General features: G+C 40.7%; 1 protein-coding gene across 4 annotated transcripts in view; it reads right to left on the bottom strand.

Annotated features, from left to right (window-relative positions):
• Positions 1-25,060, bottom strand: part of pard3bb (par-3 family cell polarity regulator beta b) — a 235,392-nt gene that overhangs the window by 14,898 nt on the left and 195,434 nt on the right. For all 4 annotated transcript variants that reach the window (XM_069662799.1, XM_069662800.1, XM_069662801.1 and 1 more), the window contains exon 23: positions 13,153-13,229. In XM_069662799.1, the coding sequence (XP_069518900.1) occupies positions 13,153-13,229 (77 nt within the window). The remainder of the gene's footprint in view (positions 1-13,152; positions 13,230-25,060) is intronic.

The following is a 25,060-nucleotide window of genomic DNA, read 5'->3' as shown; positions in this document are numbered from 1 at the left end:
TCTGCCAGAGAGGGTAGGCGGAGCTGACGCAACAAACACACTTGTGTGTAAAGCGGTAGTTTTTCCGGTCTCTGCAAGTGTTGCCAGTTATACAGTAATCTACTATGGCTGAACAAAAAAAGAAAAGATCAATGATTACAGAGACAACTTCAAAAATAAGTGAAAATCCAAAGAAAAAGAAACAAATTTTGACGGCAAACAGTCCAAAAAAGAAAGGGACCATCAGAGAGGAAAATCAAGAGTCGGAGCCAACCGTGGACATCACAATGCAACACTGTCTGGATATCTGGGAAGTGTGCTCCCGCAAAACCATTTATTGCCAAAGAGAACGGAACTGAAATTGACGAGATTACAACTTTAAACATATTATTTTGAGCTATAAGCTAATTTATGACTGTTCTATGATAACACATCAATTCGGATGGTAAATGTATGTATTTTAAAAAGGCATTAAAAAAGCAAAAAGATTGAAAATGGTTTAACAAGCCATCAACTGTTATAAGTCAGCTCTGGAAACTCTGGAACTTAATTTTACAAGATTAACTTAAAGAAGAATGCACGATGAGTTTGGCAAATGCAACACAGTCTAATGCAAGTTTGACTGAAGTTCCTGGAGTGTAACGTTCCTCAAACCCAATGAAGGAGCAGGACAGAGCTGCAATTGTTGTTGTTAATCTAAACTCTGAACTCTACAGTTGAACCTTGGCTCCTACGCAGTTGGTTTTTCAGTCATCAATGGATATACATGTATATCTGGAAAAACATGAACTCCACATTTTATCAAAAGTTAGCTTGGACAAACTATTGTTATCAGTTAAAGCTGTTAAACATATCTAATAACTTTATTTTGAAGGAAGTATTCACTGTTTTAATTACCTCTTCTTACTTATTTAATGGCTGTGAACAGTTCTGATGCAAAAAAAGGACAACAAGAAAGTGCAAGCTCGTCACATCTCACTTAATATGACTTGCTGTGCTTTATTGACCTTGGTCAACAAAGGGCAGCTAGTGAACTAATGCTGAATACCAAGCACATGTGAGTTGAATGTTGTTTGTGAGACAGGCTGACTGGAGGGTTAAGATCTGGAAAAAAAATAAAGAGCGAACAGTATTCAACTGGGGATTATCACTGAGCCTTACTAAGATGAAGATGCTATCCAATTTTTGACCTGCATGCTAATTTTCTGTTTTTGACTACGTGCCAAAAATCATATTATGAAGGACTTTACAGCAGGGGCAAATTTGTGTTAAAAAGACTGGCCAACAAGGATTTTCCAGGCAAAGAGCAAACCACTAAAGAATACAATCTTCATCTGTATTCCTTGAAACAACAACAGAGCAAAGGACAGAGGGGCAGAGGAATTTAAAGAGGATAAGAAGTTTGCATAAACAGAAGACAAAGAGGAGTGAACGCTGCGGATCACAGAGGGCTGAGCCAGGAAGGAAAGGAGGAAGAGGAGGAAGGAAAGACAGGGCTGAGGCTGAAATCACTCCATATTTACTGCAGAGTGCACTACATTTTATTTCAGCAAAAGCATTTACAATACTTTGTACCAACAATCTTATAATGCTTAATGTCATGTACTCTGTTTTGACCAGAGGTGTAAAGACCACTGAAATATTCTACTTAAGCAGAAGTACTGTTATTTGACTGACATTGTACTCAAGCAAAAGGAAAAGTACTTAAGTAAAAGTAACTTAGTTACTTTCCCACCCCGCTGATAATAATAAACTCCTTTTGCCAAGGTTACCTGACACATGCATCCTATGTAAACAAATACTTATCAAACCTGGGCCCTATGTTTACATGTTTTAGTACCAAAATGACGAGAGATGGACCTTTTGTCAAAGAGGAAGATCCTTTGTTTAACCAGAAACAGCCGTTAGATCGCTCTCTTCACCTTTACCTCACAGAACACAGGACTTGCTGATGGTCTACCGCTGCCTCCATCTTAGTTTGTTTGTTTTAGCGTGTGGTGTTTTAAACGGTTAGTTTAAACTGTTCCGAACTAACGTGTGTTATAACGGCACTCCAGCAAGTCCCGTGTTCTGCGAGGTAAAATTACTGTTTTGTCAATGGAGTCTGGTGGCTTTGAAGAGAGCGATCTTACGGCTGTTTCCGGTTAAACAAAAAACTTCTTTCAGTCTGTGTCAAAGGTGGCATTTCCTCTGAACTCTCTTCTGTCCAATGGCTCACTCGCGTTATGCGTCGGGCTGGTGGTTGCAGCCCAGCTCTCCTTCTTTGCTTCCGACTCAGTGAAAATCAACCGGCACCACTGTTTTGACGCAATGTGTGACACTTTGTTCTGATTGGCCTGTTTTTGATGCAATGCATTTGATTGGTGTCTGGTCCAAGTCAGGTTTTCTTTCTAGATCGCAATATCCATACAAATATTTTACCCAGTAATGGATGGATGAATAAATGTATTGAATTACTTCATACTTAATATACTTAAATACAAGTAAAATTACAAACTGAAAATTTAAAGGACACAAAAAAGCTACTCAATTACAGTAATGTTAGTATTTGTAAATCGTTACTACACCTCTGCTTTTGACAAAATTATACGTACACATTGTGTATTAGTGAATGGGTGAACATGAGGGTGGAATATAGAGGAATATAGAGAGGGAGATACTTGGAATGTAATTACAGAGTAAGATGAGAACAGAAGGGTTTCCACAAATCAGCTTTAGCATGAGAAGCTGAAAGCTGAAGAAAAAGAAATGACAAATGGTAACTACAAGCAAGAGGGATTGAACCTCCCAGATGGACGTCTTGTGTAGCTCAGAAGAAAAACATGAAAGACAGAGGAGGAAGAAAGGAGCAGAAAATGAGAAGGGAGGGACAACAAAGAAAAGTAATGGAAGGGAGGAAGAATGGAGGAGAAGAGAAGAAAGAAGGCAGAGAAACAAGTGCTGCCCTCCAGAGAACTGGCATGCTGAAGGTCAGCATCTGCTGAGAATAATGGGCCCTATTTTAGAGGGGCACGCACACAAACGCACGCACACATACACACACGCACACACACTCCCGGTTGCTTGCTCATACAGTTCACGTATGAATGAAACTAAACACCTTTCAGGGGCTCCTATCTGTCTTTGTCAATAAAGTTCTGTCAAATATGATTAATCTGTCTGGATTTCATGAATTACAAACTGACCAGTCCAGGAAACTAACATGATTACATTCCCCTGTGTGTGTTAGTGGGTGTGTGTTATCAAAAATAAGCCATGTGTGTATCAGTGTACTGTAATACAGAGTTTTTGTATTAAAGAACACAGCTGAAGTGTTAAAAGAAAAAAAAAAGACAAAGCCAGCAGGGAATGAGACGAAAACGACGACGGGTGGATAAAAAGGGTGCATTGTAGAGAAAATGAAAGAGTACGCTAACAAGGTAAGTACTTCAAGTAAAAAGTAGGAGAAAAAGCCCCGGTGAGGAAGGAGGAAACAGGAGAGCGAATCAAATTAGAGCACAAAAAAGTAAAAAAAAAACACGTCTGAGAGAATAAAAAGACAGACAGTAGTGAAAGAAAAAGAAAATGAGATGGGAGAAGGACAGAGGAGAAACCCATTAGAGGAAAGTGAGAGGAACTGAGGGATGAGGGCCTTCCAGATGGTAGGAGACTGTTGCCTCGGAAACACAGAGAGGGCAGAACAATAGGGATTTGGAGTGGTGTTTTGCATCCCATCATAATACGGCCATGCCATTTTACAAACTGAGCGCTGAAGCTACGACCAAAAATGTGCAGAGACGAAGAACTGAACTCAGGCGGCTCCTCAAAAACACATCAACATGTCAAATGAGAGATGAACTGACAAATCAACAAATTAAGACAAGCTTCCTGTGCTACACCATCACCTACAAGAACAAATATGTAACTCCAACTTCTTTTCGCTTGCTTTTAATCTCATCAAAACAACTCTACCCTGAAGGACGAGTGTTCATGAAGCAAGACGTAGTCCAAATGAAATGTGATCAACTTACTTATAGATGGATTAGAGCAGATGGCTGGGAGCTACTTTGTTACAAAAAGGTATCCTACTGTTGTGCAGCAGCTAAAGAAGATACAAACCAAGGACAAGACAATATTTTTTAATACATTTTTAAATACACATAGTTTTAAAAGTTTGGGAGAAAACCTAAACATAGGGGTGACGGCATGACAAAAACTTGTTAAATTTCTCTCTGAAATAAGTTTTGAAAAAAAAAAAAAAAAAAAGTAATTTATTTTTAAGGTGCAAATATAGCTGTGTTGAAAAAGCTTGATTTGTTTCCACATTTTTCTTCCCTCAAACTACATTTTTAAAGATTTTTTGTCCTTCATCAGGATTCCAGGCAAACAATAACCACAATGCAATCTCACCTCTAAAAACTAAATTAAAAAGCTGCCAAACAAAAGCAAAGACTATCTGCAAGCAAAGAAAGGGTGATTAAATATGACTTGTGACTGATCTGAAATGCAGAAGTAGAGAAGTTCACGAGCTCTAATATCAGAGGAAATGATGCAGGCAGAATGTCCACAAAATGGAAACATTAAATTAAGCCATGAGTCACGTTAAATGGTGCAAACCAACTCGCTGGCTATATAAACTGTTAAATATTTGACTGTGCACCAGCCATATACACAGATTGATCACGTCTGCAATGAATTGGCCCATTTAAGCTGCACCTGAATGGGCCGTGTCCATCTATAGTAAGAAATGTAAGTGATGGCAGTGTCATACATAACCACTTACAGGCCTTATAGTAGGCGACTTCCTGAAACATCAAGAAATCCATTACTGATTATACCATATCCCATTCAAATAGCCTCTATTATTTCACATCTTGAGCCAATAAGGTTTCCCCTCAGCAAGACGTAATGGCTTCAAGCTGGGGACATTTTGCTCTGTGCATGACCACAGGATACAAATTGCTGACAAAATTACGATCCCTCAATAGCCACTAATTTGGTCCATGATGAAGAGTTCTGAAATAGGACTTGTTAGAGGGAGGTTGGAGACAGCACAGAAGCCCTGCACACACACACGTATGGTCATGGATTCTTAAAAAATGACTTTTAAAACATGAGCACAAACATGTCTTCAGTGTTTGTGTGCTCTGTAAAAAAAAAGGACTTTTGAGGGTAGTAAATAAAATCCATGCAAATTGTGTAAATTATACTAAAATAATGTAAGTCAGCAAGTGAAATATATTGAAATGAGTAATGTTTACCTGCATTACTTAATTTTCAACAGTAACAATTGCAACCAAAAATAATAATAAAATCTATCCAAAGATACCGGGCCTGGGCCTGTACTGCAAAGTGCACACGCGTCGACGGTTGTTCTTGGCTGCAGGCCAGGGTTGGATTAATTGGTGCGAGTATCGCCAGTGTCGGTGTGCCATTAACATTTTGTTGTGTATCATTGAATGAATGAAAGTGTTTATATATTAATTAGTTAGATATACCAGACGATTTGTATTTGGTGTGTCTGCATATAATACATTTTAATTTGTAGCCCTCTCTTGGTTACACTTGCTGACTCTCCTAAATATTAGTAAATGGTAAATGGACTGTACTTAAATTGCACTTAGTCTTTCAACCACTCAAAGCTGCTTTTGAACTACATGTCTCATTCACCCATTCACACACACATTCACACACTGATCGCAAAGGCCTAAGTGCCAATCTCCATTCAGATTTATGCCCATTCATACCCGATGGCTATGCCTTCGGGAGCAATTCGGGGTTCAGTGTCTTGCCCAAGGACACTTTGACATGTGACTGTAGCAGTCAGGGATCGAACCCCCAACCTTCCGATTTAGAGACGACCGACTCTACTACTAAGCCACAGCCACTACAGTTTAGTAAGTAAATTAACACGAGCAGGTTAATTTTGTTGATTGTAATTCATTTTTATTTGAACATCTTGAATTGCCAAAAGGCTGCACAGTAGTGCAGTGGTTAGCGCTGTCGCCTCACAGCTAGAGGGTTCCTAGTTCAAATCCCGGTTCAGACGTAGTGCATGCTTGGGTTCCCTCCAGGTATTCTGGCTTCCTCCCACAGTCCAAAGATATGCTCGTTAGGTTCATTGGTGACTCCAAATTGCCTGTAGATGTGAATGTGAAAAGTTGTCTGTCTCTCTGTGTCAGCCCTGTGAAATCCCATTCTAGCAATAGGCTACAATCAAGAGTTATTACAACTTATTTTTATTAAGTTAGTCGTGTAATCTAATGGGAAATAAGTAAAATTTATTTTAGTGTATGAAGTACTCTTCACTCAAAACTTAGGGTAAATGTATTCAATAAATCAAAGTGCAAATTGTTAGTTTTATTGAGTAGATTCTATAGGTTGCTTTTATAGTGTGGCAACTTAAGAATTTATGAAGTTATGGTTTGCACTACATCTATAAAGGAGCAACTGCATAATATATTGTCGCTAAAATACCTCCTGTTAAAAATGAACATTATTTAAAATAAAAAATAATAATAATGTGTTAGGATATTTGAGCTAAACATAAATCTGTGTCACACAACCCACACTGCTGTATTCTCCTGTCGCACCCCTGCCTGTTGCAGTAATATGAGCTGCTTCCTGTTTTAAAAGATTCATAAATCATCATAACAATTGATGGTGCGTTCAAAGAATTAGATTTTAGCTAACACATCCTGCACACACATCATGTTGCATTTAACAGTTTCTGTAATTGGCAAAAATAACTTTTACACATTTAATTATCATTTAACTATTCAATACAACTTTGAGAAATTCTGAAAAAAGGAGGTTGTAGCCGCACAGGGACGGCAGATGGTCATTAGGCTGCTGCCAGATGTTAACATTTCACAGCTGCAACTGTTGAAATGTTTGAATCATAGCCCATCTTTTTGTTCTTTGTACAGACATAAATAATAGTGTAGTTTCCTTGATGTATTTCACACATTGTAGGTGATTAGTTAACTGTCAAAAAGTATAGGCAAACCATCAACGGCCCTCACGGAAGATTGATTCTTAACAGGCTGAAGGATGATGTGATACAAACTTTCAAATGGGTAAATATTGAGTGATCAACTGTAGGATAGGGTTCACCTGCGTGTTATTCTGCCACCATGAACATGTGTTTTTGTGTATATCTCACTTCTTCCAGCAAGCCTCACTCCACATGAGCACAGTATCACTTAACACCAGTTCAACTCCATCATTGCAAAAAAACCTGTTAAACATTCACTTGCCGGGGGGCTGAAAGACAAATTTCCTCCCTCACCCCGGGGTGAAGACATATGAAAGCATATCCTGCTCTTGTCATGCAGGCACCCACTGGTTCTGCAACAGATTATAGATTGTAACCCAACTTTTTAGAGTCCATGATCAAGATCAAAGATGTGAGCAGAACTCTTTAAAGCAACAACGGGTGAACACATCAGAAACACTAGAAGCCAGGAACAAGATAGGGTCAAGAGGGAATAAGAGAGATGGAGGGAGGAGGAGGGGGAGGCAGTCCATGAGAGGCAGGGTCTTGCTTGGGGTCTCCTACATGCCTAACAAACAAGCAGAGACTCGATGAGTCCGGAGAAACACAGAAAAACAAGTGGACAATGGGCTGGATTGTGCAGCAGTTGTAAAGTGGTCTGGGAAACTCTCCGGCCTGGTTGGGAGGTCTTCTTAAGAGAGACAGAGAGAAATGTGAGAGACATTCCCATTTCATTTCCCTGCTCAGCAAAGTGAAACAATATTCAACAGTGTCCTTTTCACCCTAAGTTCAGATAGAATGAGGAGGGGAGGGGCTTAAGTAGAGACTGATGCAAAGTGGAGGGGGATAAATCATGGTAAATAAGTAAAGGAGACAGAGTGCAAGACTGAATACAACATCTGCTTTGTAATTACTAATCATCTAATTATCATTGTAATGAGGAAGTGGACAACCTTCCCAGAAACCCAAACAGGAATTCTGATTGGCTCTTTAATCCAATAAGAGTAATAACAAGGACAAATGGGAAAGGGTGTTTGGCTAATCCAATTGGGTCAAGGCTGTGTTTAGAACAACCGATCGCTGTTATCAACAGGAGTCCTCTGAGAGCAAAATCATGTTTTTAATCAAAGCTGACACACAGTCACACCTGTGCTTTTAAGTCACATGTTCAGGACTAACAGCTTCATAATGCAGGCTTACGGAAGAAAGGGGCGCCACCATCCAGCAGAAAACACACAGGAGGGGTTCAGTCTTTCAGTGAATGGATATGAGTGGATTTAACACTTCCATGTTTATCAGTTGTCATTACGATGGTTATTGTCCTCCCATCTTTAAGGTTACAAAAGTTTTTCTTCATGTTCCTCTTTACTTTTGTTTCTAGATTGAATTAAAGAGCTCAACATGTCTGGCAAAATCTTACCTTGTTAACAGTAAAACGAGTCTGCTGTGTTTACTGTAGTATTAAGTAAAATTAAATCTTATTTATCACATGATTTGTATTTTCTCCTTTGTTTTTTAGCATTAAGAATATTATGGGAGGAAATTTGTCTACCAGTGTGTGTGTGTGTGTGTGTGTGTATTCCTGCTGTGTACGAATGTGTGCCCCTACCATGTGTGCCGTAATAGTGCACACATGGTCGGAGCCTAACCTGCCAATGTTGAACATAGATACACTGTGATGGCCATCTACTGACCTCTGAATGGCCACAACTCGCTCTCTTTAAACACTGACACAAGGATAAGAGGTAAGTGGTCAAAGACACACACAATGTTAACTTCCAGGTCTGATTCCAGCCAGTAATGGCATACACCTCTCCCTTTATCTTTGTGTTAGTTAGTCTATCTAAGATTAAAATGTCCAACTATATAAAATGTGTGCTCTTGAAGCACAAAAACAAAAATTAAAATCTCAATTCAAAACAAATGTTCTCCAAGTTAAAAAAAATAGGTATAGGGACACAATCTCAACAGAGGTCCTTTGTTTCACTATAATAACAATACTGGGAAAAGTGAGATGAAAGGGAAGTATAAGTATATGATGACATACAGTGAGATCACGGGATGTGGAGGATGGGGGTTAAGAGGATTGAGAGGTAATTTCAAGAAAATGTCTGTGTGAGGAGTCCTTGGGGGGCTTAAAGTGAAAGGACACCCACAGTTGTTTCATCTCCTCTTTCAATTGCTATGTTGCTTAAGTTCCTCTTTCATGAAAACTCAGCGGTTAAAAATATTTTATCACAGTATATGAGTAAAGGTTGTTTTAATTTTGAGATCATCACAGATCATATCACTGAATGTACGAGCAAGTGAAGAACAGAATATTCTAATGGAATGCATGAAACGTGGAAGAAATCATGCACACATTCGTATACTCCGTCAGATAACATTTAACTTGGTTTTATTTTACATACACATTGATTTTGTTGCAGTAAACTGTCCATAACTGCAAACAAACAAGCGTAAAATCATGTTTAATTTACTCTTAACCAAGGTGACTTTATGCTTTTGTGTCTTTTTCTGATATATTTAATTACAAAAACCTGTAATAGTTTCAGGGAGAAGAAAATTAAACCATATACCCTCAACGGCTCTATTTCATGCTCTGACATTTGCTGACAGTTTGTTAGCTAGTGTTTGTGCTTTAGGCAGGGAAACATCATCCACTGCAGGGTCATGTTTTAATTTTAGAGCCATCAAAATCTTATGTCACAGCGATACAGCGCACACACTCACACTAACACTGCACCCAGTGCTCCAGTTAACTGACTTTGAGTCAAATATACTGTACCTGACTAAGCACCCCTGCAGCTATTTCTGGTTTCACTTGGAATCTACAAACACACACACAAACACACACACACACACACACACACACACACACACACACACACACACACACACACACACACACACACACACACACACACACACACACAAACACACACACACACACACACACACACTACACCTCTACAAACATACTAACATGGTTCCTACCACACATGCAAACAGGTAAACAGGCATGCAGACACTAGATACACACACGCCTGCAAGCTATTTCTAGGCCAGTGGCGAAATAATATGTTTTGATAAGGTCAGCAGCCTGTATGTGGTTTCCAAACACTCTCTAGTACTGAAATGTCTCTTGAGTTAATTGACAGCAGGAGAAACATGCAGACAGAGATGCTGCAGGAGAAGGAGGAGGAGGAGGACATGAATCCTTTTTGGACATAAAGTCTTGGAGAGGGGAAGCATTTTTGTGTTAATCAGTCTTTATAGTAACAGATTTATTTTGCTTTTTAATTGGTTTGTATTGAAAAAAGTTTTGGCATCAGCTATGTGAGACTATAGCTGTATCCCAATTCATGGACTGCATCCTTCAAAGAATGTATATGAAGGCCGATTGCATCACAGCGGCGCGTCGAAGGCTGTGCAATTTCGAAGGCTCCTTCAGATGCGGCCGACAAATACCTCCTCCTTTTCCCGGGCCACGAAGGATCCATCTGGTGCATCCTTCGCAGCCCAACATATCCCGAGATTCATTGCTCGCCAATTCAAACAAGATGGTGATGCTTCCAAGGAATACAATTTTAAGTTTTAGCTAGTGATAGGAATGCTAGTTAGCCCATTAGCAACCTGTTGCTCGGCAACAGGAGTGGCATTTGGTGACTCAAGGGTTAGGGCAGAAACAGCTGCTTACGCAAACAGGAAATCTTCTGTAGACCAGAATGTCTCATTTCAGTTCGGCCTTAGTGGTCTACAGAGGCTAAGAATGACTTATCCTTCGCAGACTGCGTCCTTCGAGGGATGCAGCCCCTGAATTAAGACACAGCTTATGAAACACAAGGCAATACATTCATGTACCTATGGGCCTGTTTACTGTTGGCTAACACATAAAATGAAGGCAGCCATTTAATTAATAAAAAAGTCACTTTCTGCAGCATCAAATCTGCTGCTTTCAATCCACAAGGTTTAAAATATATCTTCCTTGTCTTGGTTTAATATACTTCATGCAAAAGCCTCCTGCAGCAGCAGTTTTAAATCACACGTCAGCCATACTGAAAATGTAACAGGACTGATACCAGGTCGTAAGCCGGCAGATTGTCAGGGTGACTTTTATGGCAAAAAGACTCGTGGGTACTTTTCAAACATGAGGTCTACATGTAAAATTGGCACAGCGTTTTCGGATTACAGCGCCGTCTGAAAGTGGAAACAGAGACAGGGTGTACTGTATGTGAGTGTGTGTGTGTCCAATTTCCCAAGGCTTTTCAGATACCACAGCCAGACCTCAAAACTATCATCAGTGTTCTCGCTCCCATCTGCCAAAGTCATCACCCACACACAGACACTTTCTCTCTCTCTCACACACACACCACACACACGCACACACTCACACACAAGAAGGAGGTGTGAAATAGCCATCTCTCACCATTTTCACAAGGGTGGGAACCTGGCTATAAACTTCCTAACGTTCTTAACTTCTGTCCGTCAATCCACACACTGACTTCCCCTCTCTCTCCCTCCCTCACACACACACACACACACACACAAACAAACATTTGTTGTCAGCTTGTTAGTCTGCTGAGGTGTTGGTTCTTAGAAGCAAAATAAAATGAGGTGAGAAGAAGCTAGTAACAACTACTCTGAGCATTTCTCCCGTTAAAGTTGACACTATTTTCACATTTTATTTTTAGATAAGCGTTTACAGAACAGTGATACCAGGCATGTGGAGGGGCTTTACTTAAGTACATTACTGCAGTACCAGTAGTCTTTGGAATAGTCGTTGGAGACTGGAGCCAGAAAGGAAGGACATAAGAAAGTACAGAAAAAAACATTGAGATGTACAGATACTGGCAGAGAGCAGAAGGAGAAGGGAGCTGAAGTGGAGGCCTCACAGACAGTGGAAAGGTTGCAAATGAAAAATGAGTCGCTGAAAGAGCGGGAGTGACTGATGATGGTCGGAGAATACAACACGTCCTCGACTCACATTGAGCTGTTTGAATTGTCAGAGAACAGCTGTGGTTTCATGCGTGTTCCAGCCAATTTTACACAATGTTTTAAACAACTATGGCCATGCTGGACATGAATATTTATCTGATTATATAAGAAAACACATCATGAGACATAAATTAAAGGAATCCATCAAGAATGGATTAGTAAACTCAGGGAGCAGTTATTGTTCTGGTGTTGGCTCATATTAGGGAGGGGAACAACAACATGCATCAGGCAGCAGGCTAACACGTGCTGGACAGAGACAGTCCTCCCAAGTCTGACCAGACATCACTCTACTGCCTCCTCTACCTACCTGTCACATCAACTTTCAACCGTCAAATCAAAGGTGGGAGATGATAGACTGACTGAAAGGAGACTAGAGTCTCCAGTCTCTCAAAGACGGGGCTTATCAGGAAGCTGAGAAGGTGGAAGTTTAATTGTTAAGAAATGCGGTTTTGAGAGGCTTCTCTTAAAGTGATAATCTCAAAGATTTTCATTTAAATAAATGTCTGTTAAGTCACTATCTATCGCCAAATGAGGCAACGCAATGGTGATTGAACCTATGGCCCACTGATGAAAGCCTTTGCATTTGCATTATTACAGACTGGGTGTCTGTGGCGACTTCCACGGAAAAAATAAGTGAGAATCCAAAGAAAAAGAAAAGATTTGACGCTCAGATGAAGGCAAACAGTCTAAAAACGAAAGCGACTGTCAGCCAGGAACACAAGAGTTATAACTGGAGCCATTTTTTCTAAAGGTAACAAAAGCCGAAATAATATTGAAATTTGCTGCTTCCCTCATTCAATGTAATATGCAGACACAAGCTATGACAGCTAAGGCCCCAAGTTAGATATTTATAACATAAAAATTAAATAAAACACAGCAGAAACAACTTATAATGACTTCAAGAACTACTAATTGTGCGTAAACCGAAGTGAACTTTGGTGGGGGAGCAGATGTAGGAGTCAGGGATCAGTTTTCAGCGCCTGTCTGAGTGTGTGTTCCCCAGGGAGGGGATAAGGTGAGTTCCTGGCTGACACTGGGGCCTCCAGGGACACGCCGACTACACAGATTTAATTAGAGGCTTCAAAGAGGAAAGGAGAAAAGAAAAGAGAGAAGAAGAGAGGAGAGAAGAACAGTGATACCTGCAGTAAAAAAGTTTCCCATTTAGACTCCTTATAAACGGTAAGGTGAAGAAGTAGTACCTTGGTAAGGAGGCATACTGACGTTCCACCTCTTCATAACGTGGTGCCAACCGGTGCTCTGGTCCTCTGCCCGGCATCTGGTAAACACAGACAATTAGTCATTTGGTGGTGCACTTGAATCATAAAGTAAAAAATGTGAGGCTAAGCGTGTGTAATGTGCAGCCAAAAGCCACTAGCTGTGCTTGTTGTGTGTCTGTTTGTGTGTTTCTATGTGTGTTTGGGATTCAGGGGTAATTTAAGATTGACAAAGGCTAGTTATTAGGGATTTAGAGTCAGAGTTTCGGTCTTCTGAGGGTTTTTTTGGGGGGGTGGTCTCCATCCTAGATTAGGTTACTTCAAAACAGGATGTCTCGCTCATACACACACACACACACACACAAACAGAGTCACACACACACTGAGTCAAGTCTCATCTCCATCTTCAGAAAAGAAAAAGATTAAGTCGAGCTGCTGACAGTTCAATCTCTATGACTTCCTCTCTTCCTCTACATCTCGCTGCTTCTCTCTCTCTCTCTCACCCTCACATCTTCTTTTCTCTCCCTCCACTTATTCCCATTCCTCTCTTTTTTCTCCCCTCTCACACACATGCACACACACACAAAAGCACAAGCGCACGCACTCACACACATAGTCGCTCTGTCAGAGATTATCCTGGTGTATTCAGCAGGGAGATTCCAGCTGCCGCGGCGTTCCTTAAAAAAGCCGACTAAACCCCGAACGTCAACAAGCTCCATTAATGCACACACACACACACACACACACACACACACACACACACACACACGGGCCATCTTCTCTGTAAGACACACTGAATATTGTAAATGAGACTCATTTGAACATAAAGCGGGGTAAGAGAGTGAATATGATTCATGTTGTTGTGACTCTGCATACATGCTGAACTCTAACAATAAAAAAAATACTTATAAGCAGCATTATATGATCCCTTCAGGGTCTGTGCAGCACTGAGCCTCTGAAAATAGCCTATCAAATGTAGTCAATCACACGCTTGCCACTGTGAAATGTTGATCTCCGACAAGCATCACTGTATGTCATCTGCACATTTTCAAGACATAATGTCCTGTGAAATTATAATGTACAGCGTGTTCACACATAGTGGAATAAAAGAGGCCATTACATCTAAAAGAACATAATGCAGGAGGGTGAAGTGTATGTGTGAGTCTCAAGTGGGGAAGACAAAAAAAGTTGAAGGATATATTGCTCCTTCTCTCCTCGATTCAATGCAACACTGTCAACACAAAAGGTGCTGAGAGATATTATAGACCACAGCTTTCTCTTCTCTCCGCATTCCAGGGAACGATGCCAGGAGGTATATAAAACAGATTTGCCGGTCCTGCTTTCTTTTGAACACCTGTCTTTATAGCTTCAATATCTCTGGCGAAGAGAGAGCAGGATATTAGGAGGGAATAGAGAGGTGGAGCGAAAGAATGAAAAGGCATTAGACGCAGAAGAAAGGAGGAGAGGGAGAATGAGAAGTAAATGAGATAGAGAGAGCAGGGGAGAGCGATATTGAAGAGAGGAGGGATATTATGAAGCCATTGAGAAGTGACAGAGGGAGGGGAGAGGAGGGATGAGAGGTGAATCGCAAAACAAGAGCAGGAACGGGGTGAAGACGAGGACGAAGGAGAGGAGAGGTGAAAGGGACACAGATGAAACAATTTTAACAAGATATTAAAAGAGGTAACCAGAAATAACAGGATGGGGGAGATGAGAGGGGAGTGAATGCAACATCTGGCAGACAGAGAGAGGAGAGAGGGATGAGTAAGGCTGTTGGAAAAGGCCAAGAGTCTTGAGTGCAGGAGAATGTGAATGAGAGAGGGAGGCAGGTGTCAGAGAAATGAAGGAAGGAAAGCAGTTGAAAGATGTTTTTTTATTGAACTGTCCTTAGGGTTTATCATCATTCTATACTTTTCTTTTTGTTCACAACTCCCATTACAAGAATTAACTGACAATTCATGTGTCTGTCGTTTGGTACCTTCCAACTCCCCTGTATCTGTAGCTCTTAGGCAAGTACCATGGTTCCAATTAGGGATACACGATATTATCGGCACATTATCGATGTCGGCAGATTATGGCTGGAAAAGTTTTAACTATGCTCGATGATTCCCTAAAAAAGCTTGACGTAATGCTACATTAACTTGACACGAGTGCGCGCGTGCTCTGCATGTACGACGCCTCTTCCATGAAGCATGAAGAAGGATGCAAGATGTTTTCAAAGTTTCCGAAACGGACAACAAGGTTGCTATCTGCAATGGTTGCTCAGCATTGGCCATGCGAGGAGCGGCCAAATCTCATTCATTCAACACTACAAATGTAATCGCCCATCTCAAGAATCTGCCAGTGGGCCACTACAATAAGAGAAGCCATGATATCAATTCCACCAGAGGGGAGAATTGATGTTCTCTGCAATTAGGTGGAAAAAAACATGTGACTAATATATCGGCATCGAAATGGGCAATTGGCTTGGGTTGGAAAATATCGGCCTATCAGATATCGGCAAAAAATCCAACATGGTTCATCCCTAGTTCCAATGAAAACATTAGCAATGCCCAATTTTTCGGGGCTTCCCGCTGTAGCCTGTTGGATATATCTTGGGTAATTCAGATAAGGCATAATGGATTTCAAGGCCAATACTTAATTTTACAGCACAATTGTTTTTAGCCTTTAGAAACTTGAAAGGCAAGAATCGAGACGAGTTGAAAGTCAACTTCTAGGACCAGATTGTTAGCTGCGCTTATATGCAGATATCTGTAATTAAAGATTGATTTTAAAAAATCAATTGTCGTCAGATGAAGGATAGAAGAGGATGAAGTAAGATTTTGTCATAAACACAATAATTGTTAGTTGGGGCAATTTACTGTTAGTTTTGGTCCTTTCATGGTTCATGGTTCATCGTCCTGTCCTTTAAAAGTCGATGTATTATGGACCTAAAAGGTGCCTTGGTACAGAGAGGCAGTGTGAGTTTATGGTTTGTTAATCTTCTGCTCGAGTGTGTCTCTGTGTGTTTCCAAACACATGGATCAAGTGCAGATTACTGTGGGATGCCACAAACTGAGTAAACACAAACAGATGAGTGTGTAATGAATGTGCATGTGTACATATGAACTGAGGAAGTGCATAGAAAGCCAACAAATCGCTCTGCCTGCCCACACACTGAGAGGCAGTTGGGAGAATGGTGGACATTACTTTATATTACTTGATTTATATTAATAACCAAAAATAAGCTTGTTCATGAAGAACTCTCTCTTTACTAAGTAATATGTCGTTTTGTAAAATGACTACTACTCAAGGCGCTTCACACTACATGTCGACATTCACACACACGCATTCATACACTAATGACGGTGCCATGCAAAGCCCATCATCATTTTTATATATTCATAGATAATGGCTATGCCTCGGGAGCAACTAGAGGTTCAGTATCTTGCCCAAGGATACTTAGGAAAATTAGACTGGAGGAGCTGGGGATCGAACAGCAGACATTTTGATTTGGATGGTGACCCACTCCATCCCTGAGCCACAGCCGCCCTAACCATTGTGTATGGTTGGGCAATGTCAACAATGTCCAAAGTGAATCATGATATTAGACAATGTTACAATTTCATTTAGCAGACGCTTTTTCAAGAGAGCGAGAGAGAGTTAACACAACACAAGCAACGATTAAGACAGGAGGGAACAAGGTCAGTAAGAGCCAACAAACAGCTTCAAGTGTGATCAGGCATAGGTGTTGACAAGTAGTGCACAGAGGCAATGCACAGTGTGTAAAGAGGCAGATTTTTTTTATTACATAATCATCATCATCATGAATATCCCAATCATCATCAACAACATCCTCAATATCATCATTAAGTGCAGAGGTGTTCATGGGACTCTGTGGACCTAATGGAGTTTGGTAACTCATTCCACCACCGGGGGACTACTGAGGAGAAGAGTCTAGTTAGTGACTTAGGGCCCTGTTGTGATGGAGTACCAGGCGCCTTCATTGGCAGAGCATAGTGGTTGGGAGGAAGTGTAGACCTGGATGAGGGCGTTCCAGGTAGGCAGGAGGCCTTTCTGTTGCTGTTTTGTAAGCGAGAAACAGGGTTTTGAATTTGATGGACCAAGATATACATTTTTTTTGGTAGTGTGCTCAGTGGTTGGTAACTGTTGTGGCATCACAACCCAATCCTAGCTGTGTATGTGTACCTCTCCAAGTTTACACTTGTGACACAGCTTTGATACAGTGCTGTTTAGAGATAATGACAAACGCCTCCCATAACATTGTCTAACATTGTTCTAATTATGTTTGACAGAAAATGTTTTAATCTAATATTCAAACAACGTTTTAAGGATATTTATCATTTCAAATAAAGTTCTTGTAATGTTAAAACTAAGATATAACGTTTTAAATGCAACATTCTAAAGATATTTTCAGGATGTTAGTACGGCCTGAACTGTCAGGACCTGATTTATAAAGCGTTCCTGAAATGTGATCCTACTATTAAAAGGAACATTCTGGGAACCAAATAAAAACTGCCCGCTCAAAACATTATTAAAACATTGCACAAAGCATTCTCAGGACGTTCTTAGAACAAAACATTTCCAGCTGGGTTGTACCATAAAACTTATCTGAGACCTAAACACAAAAACATGTACTGTTGTCATATTTTGCTCTTTGAATTCAAAGGTAACAAGATACATATGACTCTTGGATGCTTATCGTTGATAATTTAAAAAAGTCAGCTCAACAATTCAACTGGATTGTTGGCTCGGACAAAAGCGTCTTGTACCTGTGTGTGTACAACTGGTGTGTTTAAGTGACTGAAAGCAAGAGCAAGAGTGAGTAAGACGTATTAGCCTCAGTGAGGGCAAACACTTCGACAGCTGAACATGCGTGGGGCATACTGTACAACCATTCTTTCTTTCTCTCTCTCACACACACACACCAACATGTGCACACAATCCCACTTTGGCACGTAAACAAAACATGCACAATCTTTCTCTTTCAAGTGCAGCTACTGAACACATACACTGACAAAGTCTCACTAATGCACGCAGCCAACCACACAGCTCTCTCTCTCTCTCTCCAGGCGCTCACACACATATTTAATATCGCTCCCTCTCGCTCGCACAGGGCTGTGGCAGCAGTGCAGCGCACTGGTTGGGGTAATGGTCTAGTGAAAAACCATTTCACGGCATAGCGAGCAGAAGAGAGGCAGAGAGGAGAGCGCGGAAATCAAGCAGAAGAGACTGATACTGAAGGGAGAGGGAGCAGACACACACATGGGCAAACACACACTTACACAGGCACACACACTTTAAGAGGGGCTCATCTCTCTCTTTTCAACAGACCCTTCAATTTACCCATAAAACACACCACCCCATCACTTTCAGCACTGACACACTAACACACACAAATTCTCCGACTATCTTAAAGCTTTTTTCTCTTGGCCTGACTTACACACAGACACACAGACACACAGACACACACACACACACACACACACACACACACACACACACACACACACACACACATAATGGCTCCCACGTCCCATCTCTTTCACTCGAGCTGTTTCAAGGATTTCAAAGGGATTTAGATCGACATGGAGTATTTGGTAGATGCACACTGCCTCAATGAGACTACTTAGCCCAAATGTGAAGTGTCCCCCTCTTTCTTTCATCTCTCACTTCAACTCTTTTTCTGCTCTTCTTCAACACTTTTTCATCATCCACATCCTCCTCTTCAGCCCCCCTTCTTCCCTTCTCTTCTTACTTCCCTCCTCCACATGTCCACACCTCATCTTCTCCCTTCATTAACCAACTCTCCTTAAGTGAAATAAAGGGTTCCTCTGAGCGCTGTTAAGTCCCCCTCCCTAACCTTTACACTCACTAAAGATCTCTTTTTTTCTTCATCCTTCGTGGTGTTATCTTACTCCGCCCACCATTCCCTTTCCATCCATCACTTATCCCTGAATTTACAACTCTCTCTTCCTGATCCCTTCCATTTGCATGCATTCATCTTCCGTATCCCTCCACATATTGTCTTCTTTACGAAAATCAATGACAAAACGCAGCAGCATAATCTCCATCAGTTACTTCCCTCCTTAGCGCTCCTTCCATACATTTCGTTTAGCTCTCAGTCCATCTGTCTTTCTCTCACTCTTATTGTCCTTTTCTCCCTCCATAAATTGATACCAAAAGATTTTGCTTCCGTTCCGTCATCCCCCCATCCTGCGTCCCACCCATGTAGAAATCGATGAATAAGGGAAGGCTGGTTCTAATCCGCATCAGTCATATCGTTCTGCTCAGCCAGCACTTTGGGCTGACACAATTAACACACAGCTCTGAAGAGTCTGCGATTTCTCTGTGTGTGTGTGTGTGTGTGTGTGGCTGGCTGTGATATAGCTAATGCCTGTGCCAGCCCATTCTCACTCCCAAGTCATCAAATACAGCAGCTTGGTCAGTGGCCTAAAGCGTCAAAATAGGACATTATAGGTACCCTTAGCGTCATTTCTGATTTAAGTCTGGCTTATTGTTTTGATGCGGGTTGTCAGGTTACATGGTATAAAGACTGCGAATGTCCATATGAGGGGGCAGTTTGAGGTTATGGATGGGTGAAAAAACGTTTCAGCCTGTGTTAAACAAATATGTAATACGTTAAAATAAAAAATCAATGGACTGTAGTTATACTTATTGGGGTTCAGTGTCTTGCCCAAGGACACTTGGCAAGTGGCTGTAGCAGTCAGGAATCAAACCCCCAACCTTCCGAGTGAGAGACTACTGACTACGACTGAGCCACAGCTGCCCCAAGTGGTGTCATAGGGTGCTTTAGAAGCAAACGTATGTAATTTACATGACAAGCATAAGTACATTCTATTTAAACCAAAGCCATGATCTTTTTCTAAACCTAACCTCGAGGTAGACAGATGTTCTTGAGCAAGGCAACGAATCCCCAACTGCTCAGGGCGCAATCCATGTGCAGCCCCCTCACTCTGACATCTCTCCTTGGTGCATGTTTATAAGGTCTTGTTTGTGCATGTGTGTATTTCAGGCCTATGCTTGTGTAGCATGTTCGTAATAATAACAGAGTGAAAACTTTGACTTTCCACTTTGAGATTAATAAAGTATAGCTTCTTCTTCTTCAAGTAGTTGTGGTTTCTCAAACTAGCCAAACTGCAAATGTTTGCAAATCATTGTTGCACGTCCAAAATTAACAAAATATTAAACATTGGTTGCCAAGTTTCATTTTGAGAATTTAACAAAATACTGTTTATACTGTTACATTTATTATCTCTACCCTCACTGCTTTATTTTGAAAGTAATACAAGTTATTTATTATCTCTAACTTGACTGCTTTATTTTGAAGTCTTATGGAGCCCAGCAAAGTGACAATAGAGTGGGACATGGATTACAATATTTTGAAGCCTTGGGCCACTGACCATGATGCCGTATTAGCCGAGCAAAGTTGCAGACAAGTATGTTTGCAGGCTACCTGAGCTTGTGTGTGACAGCAGCCAGATACGCTGAGTAACCATATTAGTAGTATGCTTTTTTAGGAACTAGCCACAGCCATGATCAGTTGATCCATGTTAGGATTCCATAGTAGTTCAGGACAAGCTACTGTGATTATGACCGTGTGCATGAGGAAATGAAACACCACTTCATTTTATAAGTTTGTGTACTGCTAACATTTGATACACATTTTACAACAGCACGCATGTGTCTGGCAGGTTCTCAAATTAGGACTGTCGTTCTGTATATGACCAACCTATAATTTAAAGTATGCAGACAGACTTCCTTCTCCAATGTGATAAAAAAAAAAACTTTTTCGAACAGAATTTATTTTTTCATTAAAACTAACTGTAGTCTTACAAAGTGCTACAGAACAACTTAGCAACCATACACACTTCCTATTGTTCGTTCGCCCCTACTCTCCATCACAGCATCCCAGTCTGCATTTATTCTTCCCATTATAAATCTCCATCCATTGATTCCTCCATCCATCCATCCATACGTTCATTCATTCTAGAGAAAGCAGTAATTGCACCTGCTGGTGAAAAGCCATCCATTTTCTCAGGCTAATTACTACATCCTCTTAACAAAGCAGTGCTGAAGGAAAGAGGCTAAGCACACTCGGAAGAACATAGTTATTCACATTCACACACAAGTTCACCTCGACACACACACACACACACACACACACACACACACACACACACACACACAGCTATTCTTCTGAGGCTTTTACATGGCTCACCAGCCTTCTAATAAGTATGTTGTTGACCACACAGAAGACAGTCATTCTACCAACTATGTCTTGTTCATCAGGTAGACAAAGATCTGCATCACAGTTTAGTAATTTGGTCAAATTTTAAAAATTAAAAAAAGAGCGTATTACTTATTATAGTTTTCACAAATAGTGTTTATAAGAAATAGACAAACTAAGAAATCTAGCATGTTTATTTGTGAGTGTAAAAGTGATTGGAGGCATTAGTTTCCTTTGGTTGGACTAGCTGTTTCCAGTTTTCATTCTTTTAAGTTAAGCCTGGACAGTGGCTGTAATTACATATTGAACATGCAGACAGGTAATGGTATCGAGCCATTCATGCAACACTCCATCAAGTATAAAACCAAACATACAGTCTACACAACATCAATATAGCCTACAGCATAGGCAAACTGGCTCAGAAATAATAAGTAACATTTCATGAAAAAATTACACATAACAATCCAGTTATTATCCTGATGTCCTTCTTTTAACTTTGGAAGAAAACATGTTGGGCTGTTATTTACCTGCTTTGAGCAAATAAACATCTCTCTAAGTGGGTGGTGTTCCTGTGTGTTTTTATAAAACAGAGTAAAAAGGTGGGCTGTGGAGTTAAGTTACAAAACCAGAAATCTCAGCACCTGGCAGAGTAATCGCTGAGTCATTCTTATTGATCGAACACCATCTGCACCACCTCTGTGCACATACACAATTTTAGTCACTTTGTTCTATTGGGCTGTAAAATCTCACTGTGCCTGCTGCGAGACCCAGAGTGCGACAGCCTAAGGAGGGAGTGTGATGACAATAAAAGTGAAAGACAAACCTGTGAGAGAGACGGAGAGAGATAGTGAAAGGATAAAATAATCATAAACACATTTGTTTGTTTGTTTACAACACCAAAGAGGCACCAATCATCTTTATTCACAAACCTCCTCCTACTGAAATGTCAGCGCAGCACTAGAATAAAGGGCTCAGAATTAAGACTTGGTGCACAGTTAAATGTCACAGCGCTGTTGAGCCTCTCGCACAATTAAGACCACAGAAGGTCAATTTTCCCCAAAGCACGCAGCTTAAAGCGTCTCACATGAATACAGCGATTAATACTACTTAATGCAAAGCATATCCTGTTTATTAAGTGTGGGTTTGTGAGGGAGGGGAAGTGACTGCATATTAGGTTTGTTTTAGTGTTTGTATGCATATCAGTATGAGACCTATCAATCAAATTAAGTCCTTTTAAAAAATGGCTGTTAGAAAGTTATGAGGCAGGTGGCATCCCAACAAACTTTCAGCACACAGAGACGCACACTAACACACCCCCACACACACACACACACACACACACAGACACTAACACACACTTGTATAAGGCTTATGTAATCCTCTGGAGACCATAACCTTAATAGAAACCTACACCATTAAGGGTATTTCTTAAAGGGGCCATATCTTTTGAATGGATATTCTCATATTTTTCATGGGTTTCACATTGAAATGAAAATGAAATCGACCAATCGTCATTCACCATCATTCACCTCAGGCTGCTTTCTTGCACTTGCTTGTAGTCAAGTCGTTGTAAAGATTTCAGCTGACCATTCTGATACCTCCTGTCGATTCTGGCTCGTACATGTAAGGCCGAATAACCGATCCTAGAGCAGCCATGTTTTCTACAACTTTGGAGTGACAGTGCAGTGTGGCCGCTTCCCCACGTGGGGGAGGGGCTATGCAGTCACTCCAAATGCTGCAAGCTAATCGTGGCTAAGGGTTAACCTTTGAATGGCAAAACGGCTTGTTGGTTTCAGGAGGAAGGAGAGGCTCCGAAAAATAATTTAATTAAAATATGTATAACATTTTTAAAATGAAATGAGCTTTACCTACGTGATTCAAAACACATTAGAATAGTAGAAAATTGATTGCATAGCTAAAATATCTCCTTTTAATTAAATTAATTAAATTAAATTATCTCTTAAGTGTTGATCTGGTTTGAGAACAGGTTGGCTAAAAAAACAGACCAAAATGGGTAAACATAAAGACATACTGAATGAAAGGTAACCAAATCAAATAATTTGGTCAGCTATAATCCTGCATCCAAAGTGGCATACTGCCCAACAGTGGAAAATAAAGTACAATTTCAATGGCTGACAGCACATCAAGCTGGACTTTCATCCACTGATGGCAGGGGCTGCTACGTTGGCTATGCCAGCCAGAGCAATTTGGGGTTCAGACACTTCGACATGTAGACTGAGGGAGCTGGGGATCGAACCACCAACCTTTCAACTAAAGGATGACCAACTCTACCACTGAGCCTCAGCCGTCCCGTACTCTGTGCCTGTGTTTAGCTTCTCTAAGCCTTCTCTTAGGGCGGGAGTTTAAAAATACAATAAATGGGACACATGTACAACACACAGACGCCTAGTTTAGCTGATAACTAACAAATGAATAACACTTTGGTGTATCTGGGATCAAAAGATTGCGTAGTAGTTTACGATAAGCAAATACATAAAAAAGTAGTATCTTCTATGTGTACACTTAAATCCCATATACTATATGTGCTTGCACACAGTTGTGTGACTTTAGCACCACAAATGTGCTTCACCTCAATCTCCTTGGAAGTGGAGCGAGACCACATCCTGCAGACAGCTTTCACACCAGCCTGTGTTAGTTTAAACCAAACAGATAAGATGTGGGGAATCACTTTTTTGTACCATAATGGGACTGAGTACACATGGTTTCAATATATTAACAAATATTTGTTGCCGCTAGAAGATTAATAAAATCAAAAAAGAGCAGCCATGGGAACAGACAATAAAATAAAAGTCTGATCTTGAACAGTGAAAAGGAGCTGGCTGTGCACTTTTTCAGTGTGTATTCTCTTTATATACCTATATATTTTAGGAAGTGAGCACGGTAAGTAAGGAATAGAAATGAAAAAGAGAAAGGGAGAGAGAGAGAGAGAGAGCGAGAGAGAGAGAGACAGAGAGAGAGAAGTGGAAACAGCAAGTATAGTAGAAGTGAGAGAGATGGGGATAAATACATGATAGTAAGAAGGAAGGTAAGGCGATAGCAGAGAGGATAGGATTAGTTTCTGCAGCAAAGCCTTTGGAGAAATACACAAAACTACACACACTATATTCAGCTGTGCGCACACCAAAGCGAGCACACATCCATTGCAATGACATAGACACATATTATAAATACAGTAAAAGAAGTCAAATTAAAGACACACACAATTACACGTAGATTTAACACCAACAGACATGCACACAAACACACACAGACTCACACACAGAGGTTTATCCAGTCCTTAGTGTTCTTAACAGTTTAGCTTGTCCTTGAAAGTGCAAGGTGGGGAGTTGATAAGAGGACAGAGAGAGAGAGAGAAAGAGAGTCAGGGGTGATGTTATATATGGAGGTACAGAGGGAAGGATGAGGAGAAGGGGAGCCTAAAAAGTGAAAGAAGATAATTTGGTTCGCTCTAAGCCCCCTCCCTGCCACAGATACTATATCCCTCTACCTCCACCCCCCTTACTCTCCATCTGTGTCTCTGACTCCTTTTCCCTATCCCAAACTTCCCGACTTAAAAAAGTTCCCCTTTGAGGATTAGGGGGAACAAAGAAAGGTGGATTCCAAGGAAGAAACAGGGAGTCG

This window comes from Semicossyphus pulcher, unplaced genomic scaffold (genome assembly GCF_022749685.1).
Source record: "Semicossyphus pulcher isolate SPU_LCO1_2020_fin unplaced genomic scaffold, fSemPul1.0.p SCAF_15, whole genome shotgun sequence".
Taxonomy (NCBI): domain Eukaryota; kingdom Metazoa; phylum Chordata; class Actinopteri; order Labriformes; family Labridae; genus Semicossyphus; species Semicossyphus pulcher.
Note: the sequence above shows the minus strand (reverse complement) of the source record. Positions and strands in the feature narration are given on the sequence as shown.